Genomic DNA, 10,570 nt, shown 5'->3' with positions numbered 1-10,570 from the left:
TCCCTGCTCCTCTGCCCAGCCCCGGCCCGAATGCCCCCAGCCCAGTGCCCCCTCCTCCTCCGCACATCGGGGGCCAGGGATCCCCCGGCCTGGCCTGGCTGCTGTGTCCCTCTGGCTCCCAGGCTGCCGCCCCGCGACTCGCTGCTCCGCTCCCAGCACAGCATTCTCCCCTGGCTCGGGGCAGTGGGGCCTAGTGGTTAGAGCAGGGGATGGGAGCCAAGACTCCTAGGTTCTCTCCCCTGGCTCGGGGCAGTGGGGCCTAGTGGTTAGAGCAGGGGATGGGAGCCAAGACTCCTAGGTTCTCTCCCCTGGCTCGGGGCAGTGGGGGCTAGTGGTTAGAGCAGGGGGGCCGGGAGCCAGGTCTCCTGGGTTCTCTCCCCTGGCTCTGGGAGGGGAGTGGGGGCTAGTGGTTAGAGCGGGGGGGGCCGGGAGCCAAGACTCCTGGGTTCTCTCCCCTGGCTCGGGGCAGTGGGGGCTAGTGGTTAGAGCAGGGGATGGGAGCCAAGACTCCTAGGTTCTCTCCCCTGGCTCGGGGCAGTGGGGGCTAGTGGTTAGAGCGGGGGGGGCCGGGAGCCAGGTCTCCTGGGTTCTCTCCCTGGCTCTGGGAGGGGGAGTGGGGGCTAGTGGTTAGAGCGGGGGGGCCGGGAGCCAGGTCTCCTGGGTTCTCTCCCTGGCTGATCATGGGGTACAGAAAGCCCAAGGCGTTGCTAAGCCCCATGAGGCCTGACACCTGGGTGAGGGGCTGTGCGGACACAGGAGGGTGGGGGGCACAGAGCCCCGCCAGGGCCAAGTGGCTGGAATAGCCCCCCAGCTCCCCGGCCAGGCCCTGTGCCGGCTGCCACCCCCTGGCCCTGCCCCTCCCCCCCTCAGCTCAGTGCCTGACTCACTCCGGTGCCTCACCCGCCCCCGCCTGAGTCAGCGGGGCTGGCGTTTGCAGCTCGGGGGCCGTGGGGGGGAGGGGGGCTCTCAGGGGCTGCACAGCCTGGGAGTGCCAGGGACTTGGCTGGGGCCCTTCTGCCCCTGCTTCTGGTTCAGGGAGGGAGTGGGGGCTAGTGGTCAGAGCTGTGCGCCAGGACACCTGGCTTCTGTCAGGGTCGGGGAGGGAGGGGGGGCTAGTGGGTTGGGTTGGGGCGGGGGGGGGGCCGGTTTCTGTTCCTGGGTCTGTCATGGTCATGGACTCCCCATGTGACCATGGGCCGGGTGGTTGAGTGCTCCCTGCCTCAGTTTCCCTGGTGACGAGCGCCACCCAGAATAATGCAGTGGGAGAGCCGCTGCCGCAGGCCCAAGCTGCTGACGACCCCCCTTGACCCCCCCACAGCCATAACCGAGCCACCCTGGCGAGCAGGAGACAAACGGCCCATTGAGAGCAGAGACATGGGGGGGTGCCCCGAACAGCTGCTCCCCTCTCCCGCCTTCTTCCCATCCCCCGCCCCAACGTGCCTACGGGGGGGGCTCTGGCCCCGTGCCCCCCCACTCACCGCTCACTGCCAGCGTGGAGGGCACCTGGGCCAGCTGCTCCACCAGGGAGTTGCGGGGAGCCCCGTTCTGCAGCCAGACGACCCGCACGGGATCCGGGGGTCCCTGGGCGCTGCAGCTCAGGTTGAAGGGGGTGTCGGCCGCCACCTCCAGGTCCTGGGGCTCCTCGGAGAAGAAGGGCAGCCCTGGGCAGGCAGAGCGGACATCAGGCTGCTGCTTCCCCCTGCCCGGAGCCCGCCTCCCCCGACAGGGGCGCCTGAGCAGCAGGGCTGGGTGTGACTCGGGGCAGCTCCCCGTCCCAGCCACGGCTCCGGCTCCCCAGGGACCCGCACTCCCGGGGCAGCTCCCCGTCCCAGCCACGGCTCCGGCTCCCCAGGGACCCGCACTCCCGGGGCAGCTCCCTGTCCCAGCCACGGCTCCGGCTCCCCAGGGACCCGCACTCCCGGGGCAGCTCCCCGTCCCAGCCACGGCTCCGGCTCCCCAGGGACCCGCACTCCCGGGGCAGCTCCCCGTCCCAGCCACGGCTCCGGCTCCCCAGGGACCCGCACTCCCGGGGCAGCTCCCCGTCCCAGCCACGGCTCCGGCTCCCCAGGGACCCGCACTCCGGGGGCAGCTCCCCGTCCCAGCCACGGCTCCGGCTCCCCAGGGACCCGCACACCCAGGGCAGCTCCCCGTCCAGCCACGGCTCCGGCTCCCCAGGGACCCGCACACCCAGGGCAGCTCCCTGTCCCAGCCATGGCTCCGGTGCCACGTGGGCCCTGCACACCCGGGGCAGCTCCCCGTCCCAGCCACGGCTCCAGCGCCCTGTGGGCCCCGCACTCCCGGGACAGCTCCCTGTCCCAGCCACGGCTCCAGCGCCCTGTGGGCCCCGCACACCCGGGACAGCTCCCTGTCCCAGCCACGGCTCCAGCGCCCTGTGGGCCCCGCACTCCCGGGACAGCTCCCTGTCCCAGCCACGGCTCCAGCGCCCTGTGGGCCCCGCACTCCCGGGACAGCTCCCTGTCCCAGCCACGGCTCCAGCGCCCTGTGGGCCCCGCACTCCCGGGACAGCTCCCTGTCCCAGCCACGGCTCCAGCGCCCTGTGGGCCCCGCACACCCGGGGCAGCTCCCTGTCCCAGCCACGGCTCCGGCTCCCCAGGGACCCGCACACCCGGGGCAGCTCCCTGTCCCAGCCACGGCTCCAGCGCCCCACAGGCTGCAGCAGCGTGGCTGCTTTCCCCTTTATCCAGCCACCGCCCTCAGCCCCGTGGTGCAGGGCCGAGTCCGGAGGGGCCCAGGGCCACTCACCTTCCAGGCCCAGGTGGGCGGCGTCAGACAGCACCTCCTGCCCCTGGACCTGCACCGCGCACTGGTAGCTGCCCGCGTCCGAGAGCTGCACCGCGGGGATACTGCGGGCGGAGGGGGGGCGTGAGCACTGCGGGCAGCACCTGGCAGGCTGGGCACGGCGCGGGGGGGCGGACTGGGGGGGGGCCGGACTGGGGGCACTGCATGGAGAGGGGCTGGACTGGGGGGGCCGGACTGGGGGCACTGCATGGAGGGGGGCTGGACTGGGGGGGGCCGGACTGGGGCACTGCATGGAGGGGGGCCGGACTGGGGGGGGGCTGGACTGGGGGGGCCGGACTGGAGGCACTGCATGGAGGGGGGCTGGACTGGGGGGGGGCTGGACTGGGGGGGCCGGACTGGAGGCACTGCATGGAGGGGGGCTGGACTGGGGGGGCCGGACTGGAGGCACTGCATGGAGGGGGGCTGGACTGGGGGGCCGGACTGGAGGCACTGCATGGAGGGGGGCTGGACTGGGGGGGCCGGACTGGGGGGGGGCCGTCTGCCCCGAGGAAGGAGGCAGCAGCGAGAGGCGCCGTGGCCTGCAGGGCGGGGCAGCTTCACCAGCGTCACCCGCTCCCCCCCCTCCAGCCCCCAACCTGCGCCGGGTGCAGCACCCGTCTGGGCTCCTGGGACGCGGGGTGGGGGGGGGGTCGCTCTGTTCCCTTGTTGTGTGGCATGGGATACCTACTGTCCTGGGGTGACCCCGTGTGTGTGCCTCAGTTTCCCTGGGCAGGGCGCCAGTGCCTGTCTGGGTGTGGGAATTTGGGGGGTGACCCACTGCAGGAGGCAGCCCCAGCCCAGCCTGTACCCGCTGGGCCAGGCACTCTGGAAGCTGAGCGTAGATGGGGGGCAACCAGCTGACCCCTTTTGCCCGGGAAGGGGGCAGGGCTGGCTGCAGGGCAGGGGCCGGTTGCTGGGGGTGGGAGTGAGTCTCTCTGGCTTGGGGGGCAGGCAGGGGGGGCCGGGTCGGGCTCTGTCTGCCCAGCCTGGACTGCACCAGGCTGCAGATGGGGGGCAGGGCCCGGTGCCACCCTCCTCGGGGGACAACCCCACTCCCCACGGCTCCTACTGGGTGACCCCTGGCCCTGGGGGGGGCGTGGGGTCTGGGTGAGGGGGACCCGCTCACCTGAGCTCGCTGACGGCCAGCCAGTCCCTGTCGGTCACCGGCATCTGCATCTGGTTGGTGTCGGCCAGCTCCAGCGTCCGCCCGTCCCGCAGCCAGCCAATGTCGGGGGGCTCCTGGCCCAGGCGCACGGCGCAGCGCAGCCGCACGTCCTTCCCCAGCGACGCCGTCAGGTTCGAGGGGCTCTCCAGGAAGTGCAGGGCTGCGGGGGGGGGGAGGGTGAAGGTGTCTGCTGCTGGGGGCCTGCCCCCCCAGAGTGTTCTGTGGGGCGAGGGGTCTGTGGAGGACCAGCCCCTGGGCCCCACCCCAGAGGTGGGCGCATCTCAGAGCCAGGCGAGGGGTCCGTGAAGGACCGGCCCCTGGGCCCCACCCCAGAGGTGGGCGCATCTCAGAGCCAGGCGAGGGGTCCGTGAAGGACCGGCCCGCAGGCCCCACCCCAGAGGTGGGCGCATCTCAGAGCCAGGCGAGGGCTCCGTGAAGGACCGGCCCCTGGGCCCCACCCCAGAGGTGGGCGCATCTCAGAGCCAGGCGAGGGGTCCGTGAAGGACCGGCCCCCTGGGCCCCACCCCAGAGGTGGGCGCATCTCAGAGCCAGGTGAGGGGTCCGTGAAGGACCAGCCCCTGGGCCCCCACCCCAGAGGTGGGCGCATCTCAGAGTCAGGTGAGGGGTCCGTGAAGGACCGGCCCGCAGGCCCCACCCCAGAGGTGGGCGCATCTCAGAGCCAGGCGAGGGCTCCGTGAAGGACCGGCCCCTGGGCCCCACCCCAGAGGTGGGCGCATCTCAGAGCCAGGCGAGGGGTCCGTGAAGGACCGGCCCCTGGGCCCCACCCCAGAGGTGGGCGCATCTCAGAGCCAGGCGAGGGGTCCGTGAAGGACCAGCCCGCAGGCCCCACCCCAGAGGTGGGCACATCTCAGAGCCAGGCGAGGGGTCCGTGAAGGACTAGCCCGCAGGCCCCACCCCAGAGGTGGGCGCATCTCAGAGCCAGGCGAGGGGTCCGTGAAGGACCAGCCCGCAGGCCCCACCCCAGAGGTGGGCACATCTCAGAGCCAGGCGAGGGGTCCGTGAAGGACCGGCCCCTGGGCCCCACCCCAGAGGTGGGCGCATCTCAGAGCCAGGCGAGGGGTCCGTGAAGGACCAGCCCGCAGGCCCCACCCCAGAGGTGGGCGCATCTCAGAGCCAGGCGAGGGGTCCGTGAAGGACCAGCCCGCAGGCCCCACCCCAGAGGTGGGCGCATCTCAGAGCCAGGCGAGGGGTCCGTGAAGGACCAGCCCGCAGGCCCCACCCCAGAGGTGGGCGCATCTCAGAGCCAGGCGAGGGGTCCGTGTAGGACCAGCCCGCAGGCCCCACCCCAGAGGTGGGCGCATCTCAGAGCCAGGCGAGGGGTCCGTGAAGGACCAGCCCGCAGGCCCCACCCCAGAGGTGGGCACATCTCAGAGCCAGGCGAGGGGTCCGTGAAGGACCGGCCCGCAGGCCCCACCCCAGAGGTGGGCGCATCTCAGAGCCAGGCGAGGGGTCCGTGAAGGACCAGCCCGCAGGCCCCACCCCAGAGGTGGGCACATCTCAGAGCCAGGCGAGGGGTCCGTGAAGGACCGGCCCGCAGGCCCCACCCCAGAGGTGGGCGCATCTCAGAGCCAGGCGAGGGGTCCGTGTAGGACTAGCCCGCAGGCCCCACCCCAGAGGCAGGCACGGGGATGGTGGAGGGACACGGCCGTCCCCAGGTCTGGCTCCTGGATGTGCATGGAGCAGGGGGCTGGGAATCAGCCCGCCTGTGCCTCAGTTTCCCCAGCTGCCAAAGGCAGAGGAACCGGATCGGGGGGGGGGGGGGGGAAGCTGATCTGCACAGCAGGGACCTTCTCCCCCTCCCCCTCCCCCGGCCGTTCAGCCCCTTGGGATGGGAGCCACATTCCAGGGCGTGGGAACCAGAAGGGACTTGGCCCTGCTGCTCGCTCTGGGGGCTGGCGGGTCACAGTGGAAGCCTGAGGCCCCCCCCCCCGCTGGGTGCACCAGTCACAGGCCCCCCCCCTCCCCCCGCTGGGTGCACCAGTCACAGGCCCCCCCCTCCCCCCGCCGGGGCGCACCGGTCACAGGCCCCCCCTCCCCCCGCCGGGCGCACCGGTCACAGGCCCCCCCCTCCCCCCGCCGGGGGCACCGGTCACAGGCCCCCCCTCCCCCCCGCCGGGCGCACCGGTCACAGGCCCCCCCCTCCCCCCGCCGGGGGCACCGGTCACAGGCCCCCCCCTCCCCCCGCCGGGCGCACCGGTCACAGGCCCCCCCTCCCCCCGCCGGGGGCACCGGTCACAGGGCCCCCCCTCCCCCCGCCGGGCGCACCGGTCACAGGCCCCCCCTCCCCCCGCCGGGCGCACCGGTCACAGGCCCCCCCCTCCCCCCGCCCGGGGCGCACCGGTCACAGGCCCCCCCCCTCCCCCCGCCGGGCGCACCGGTCACAGGCCCCCCCTCCCCCGCCGGGTGCACCGGTCACAGGCCCCCCCTCCCCCCGCCGGGCGCACCGGTCACAGGCCCCCCCTCCCCCCGCCGGGTGCACCGGTCACAGGCCCCCCCCTCCCCCCGCCGGGCGCACCGGTCACAGGCCCCCCCTCCCCCCCGCCGGGCGCACCGGTCACAGGCCCCCCCTCCCCCCGCTGGGTGCACCGGTCACAGGCCCCCCCTCCCCCCGCTGGGTGCACCGGTCACAGGCCCCCCCTCCCCCCGCCGGGCGCACCGGTCACAGGCCCCCCCCCCCCCGGTCACAGGGCCCCCCCTCCCCCCGCCGGGTGCACCAGTCACAGGCCCCCCCCTCCCCCCGCTGGGTGCACCGGTCACAGGCCCCCCCTCCCCCCGCTGGGTGCACCGGTCACAGGCCCCCCCTCCCCCCGCTGGGTGCACCGGTCACAGGCCCCCCCTCCCCCGCCGGGTGCACCAGTCACAGGCCCCCCCTCCCCCCGCTGGGTGCACCGGTCACAGGCCCCCCCCTGCCGCCGCTTGTGGTTCAAAGCAATTTGGTTCCTCTTTCGTTTCCCCCCCCCCCCCGCTTCCGGCACGTTCTGCCGGGAGGCCGATCCCAGGGCCTGGGACCCCCCCCAGAGCCTCGCAGGGCCCAGAGCGGGTCAGCAGGGAACCTGGGGCTGGGCTGGCGGTGACGGGCCGCCGGGAAATGCAGAGACTTGGCCTCCTCTTGGGGGGGTCTGGGGGCCCTGATCTCGGCCGGGGTCTGGGGGCGCCCGGCCCGACGGGCCCTGATCTCGGGAGGTCTGGGGGCGCCCGGCCCGACGGGCCCTGATCTCGGGGGGGTCTGGGGGCGCCCGGCCCGACGGGCCCTGATCTCGGGGGGGTCTGGGGGCGCCCGGCCCGACGGGCCCTGATCTCGGGGGGGTCTGGGGGCGCCCGGCCCGACGGGCCCTGATCTCGGGAGGTCTGGGGGGCGTCCGGCCCGACGGGCCCTGATCTCGGGGGGGTCTGGGGGCACCGTCCAGGACTCTGTAGCAGGCTCCTGTTCCCCAGCACAAGGCCCGTCCCGGTGCCAGGGGTCGGGTTTGAACCGGCCAGTCCAGTGCTGGAGCCAATGGAGCTGGGGGGGCGCGGGCTCGCTCCGACCTCGTGTCCGTTGGGGGCTCGTGGCTGGTATTTTTGTTGGACCCATCTGGCCGCCCTGCGCAGGCACAAGGTGACGCTGGTGCTGAAATGCAGCCAGTGCTGGGGGGGAGCTGCTCCGCGACACAGCTGGGATGCGCCGAGGGAGCTGCGGGGCCAAAGCCCCCACCCATCCGGCAAACATGATGTGTGTGCAGCTCGCCCAGCCCCACATCCCAGAGCCGGGAGCCGAGCTCCCTGTGCGGCCGGTGCCCCACCCTCCCCCCAGCCCCTGCCCCCTGCCCTGCCAGTGCCCCACCCTCCCCCCAGCCCCTGCCCCCCAGCCCTGCCAGTGCCCCACCCGCCCCCCAGCCCCTGCCCCCCAGCCCCTGCCCCCTGCCCTGCCAGTGCCCCACCCTCCCCCCAGCCCCTGCCCCCCAGCCCTGCCAGTGCCCCACCCGCCCCCCAGCCCCTGCCCCCCAGCCCCTGCCCCCTGCCCTGCCAGTGCCCCACCCTCCCCCCAGCCCCTGCCCCCTGCCCTGCCAGTGCCCCACCCTCCCCCCAGCCCCTGCCCCCTGCCCTGCCAGTGCCCCATCCGCCCCCCAGCCCCTGCCCCCCAGCCCTGCCAGTGCCCCACCCGCCCCCCCAGCCCCTGCCCCCCAGCCCCTGCCCCCTGCCCTGCCAGTGCCCCACCCGCCCCCCAGCCCCTGCCCCCCAGCCCTGCCAGTGCCCCACCCTCCCCCCAGCCCCTGCCCCCTGTCCTGCCAGTGCCCCACCCGCCCCCCAGCCCCTGCCCCCCAGCCCTGCCAGTGCCCCACCCTCCAGCCCAGCCCTGCCCCCCAGGCTCTGAGCAGCCTCTGCTGGCTCCCACCTGCAGCCTAGTCTGCGATGAAACTGTTTTTAGCTTCCGCTGACCCTGGCACCTCTCCAGCCCCCTCCACGGGGGCTCCGGGCACCTGCCCCACAACCAGCACCTGGGACTGACCTCTCGAGTCTCAGCCCCCACCCCGGCACCCCAAAGCCCGCAGAGATTGGCCAACATGCTTACCCCCAGTGGGGAAACCGAGGCACAATGGGGCTGAAGGGGCTTGGCCAGGGTCACATGGGGAGTCGGTCACAGACTCAGGACTGGAAACCAACCCCCCCCCCCCCGTGGGATCCGCCTGCCCCCAGTCCCCATCCTGCGCCTCGGCTCTGCCCTCCGCCCCCCAGGAAGGGGCAGAAGAGCCCGGAGCTACTGCCCCAGTCTCGCCCGGCCCGGCCCCAGGCTCTCCGGGGGGTACTCACCGGCCTGGGGCGCGCCCGTGCCCAGCCAGCAGGCCGCCAGCAGGCAGAGCAGGGGGCTGCCGGCCGTGCCCATGTCGGCTCCCCGGAATCGCCAGCACCCGGAGTGGATCTGGGGGGCCGCGCCCTGCCGGTCCGGGCGGGTCGGGGCCTCCGAGCCCGACTCCTGCCCACGGTCGCCTCCTTCCTCGCCGGCTTCGCCCCGCCTGGGCCTGGCTCCGGGGGGCCGCCCTGGCTCCCCACAGGCCCCCGGCCTGAGCACGGCGCCCCCAGGCAGCCTGCAAGAGAGAGCCCAGCCAGGGAGCTGGGGCGCCTGCCCCGGCCAGCCCTCTGCCAGCCTCAGCCACAGCCACTGCCTGTCCCGCCCGCCCACGCAGCCTGGCGCCCGCCCGAAAGCAGAAGGGAGCATCAGCTGGGCCGGGACATTCCAGCCGGCAGCCCAGGGGTTAATGGGAGGGGAGCGCAGAAAAGCTGCAAGAAAGTCTCAGTTTGTTAAAGTTACAGCACCAGGAAAGGGCCGGCGTGGGGCCGGGGTGTATGGGGAGGGCAGGCGTGGGGGTGGGGAGTATGGGGAGGGGCCGGCGTGGGGCCAGGGTGTATGGGGAGGGGCCGGCGTGGGGCCGGGGTGTATGGGGAGGGCAGGCGTGGGGCCGGGGAGTATGGGGAGGGGCCGGCGTGGGGCCAGGGTGTATGGGGAGGGCCGGCGTGGGGCCGGGGTGTATGGGGAGGGGCGGCGTGGGGCCGGGGAGTATGGGGAGGGGCCGGCGTGGGGCCAGGGTGTATGGGGAGGGCCGGCGTGGGGCCGGGGTGTATGGGGAGGGCCGGCGTGGGGCCGGGGTGTATGGGGAGGGGCCGGCGTGGGGCCGGGGTGCATGGGGAGGGCAGGCGTGGGGCCGGGGTGTATGGGGAGGGGCCGGCATGGAACCGGGGTGTATGGGGAGGGCCGGCGTGGCTGCAGGGTGCACGGGGAGGGCCGGCGTGGGGCCTGGGTGCACGGGGAGGGCCGGCGTGGGGGTGGGATGCACGGGGAGGGCCGGCGTGGCTGCGGGGTGCACGGGGAGGGCAGGCGTGGGGGTGGGGTGCACGGGGAGGGCCGGTGTGGCTGCGGGGTGCACGGGGAGGGCTGGCGTGGGGCCGGGGTGCACGGGGAGGGCCGGCGTGGGGCCTGGGTGCACGGGGAGGGCTGGCGTGGGGGTGGGATGCACGGGGAGGGCCGGCGTGGGGCCGGGGTGCACAGGGAGGGCCGGCGTGGGGGTGGGGTGCACGGGGAGGGCCGGCGTGGGGCCGGGGTGCACGGGGACGGCCGGCGTGGGGCCGGGGTGCACGGGGAGGGCCGGCGTGGGGCCGGGGTGCACGGGGAGGGCAGGCGTGGGGGTGGGGTGCACGGGGAGGGCAGGCGTGGGGGTGGGGTGCACGGGGAGGGCAGGCGTGGGGCCGGGGTGCATGGGGAGGGCAGGCGTGGGGGTGGGGTGCACGGGGAGGGCAGGCGTGGGGCCGGGGTGTATGGGGAGGGCCGGCGTGGGGCCGGGGTGCATGGGGAGGGCAGGCGTGGGGCCGGGGTGCATGGGGAGGGCAGGCGTGGGGGTGGGGTGTATGGGGAGGGGCCGGCGTGGGGCCGGGGTGTATGGGGAGGGGCCGGCGTGGGGCCGGGGTGCACGGGGAGGGCAGGCGTGGGGGTGGGGTGCACGGGGAGGGCAGGCGTGGGGGTGGGGTGCACGGGGAGGGCAGGCGTGGGGCCGGGGTGCATGGGGAGGGCAGGCGTGGGGGTGGGGTGCACGGGGAGGGCAGGCGTGGGGC

The 10,570-nt window shown here is 74.9% G+C and overlaps 1 protein-coding gene across 1 annotated transcript; it reads right to left on the bottom strand.

Moving 5' to 3' along the window:
* Positions 1-1,425: 1,425 nt before the first annotated feature.
* On the bottom strand, positions 1,426-9,192 carry LOC142823804 (tyrosine-protein kinase receptor UFO-like). Its single transcript, XM_075915255.1, has 4 exons — positions 8,777-9,192; positions 3,926-4,124; positions 2,764-2,864; positions 1,426-1,661 (listed from the first exon to the last, which is right to left on the bottom strand). The coding sequence occupies exons 1-4, from the start codon at positions 9,180-9,182 to the stop codon at positions 1,441-1,443; spliced, it is 927 nt and encodes a 308-aa protein (XP_075771370.1). The 5' UTR covers positions 9,183-9,192; the 3' UTR covers positions 1,426-1,440.
* Positions 9,193-10,570: the final 1,378 nt, after the last annotated feature.

Source organism: Pelodiscus sinensis, unplaced genomic scaffold (assembly GCF_049634645.1).
Source record: "Pelodiscus sinensis isolate JC-2024 unplaced genomic scaffold, ASM4963464v1 ctg34, whole genome shotgun sequence".
Classification (NCBI taxonomy): domain Eukaryota; kingdom Metazoa; phylum Chordata; order Testudines; family Trionychidae; genus Pelodiscus; species Pelodiscus sinensis.
Note: the sequence above shows the minus strand (reverse complement) of the source record. Positions and strands in the feature narration are given on the sequence as shown.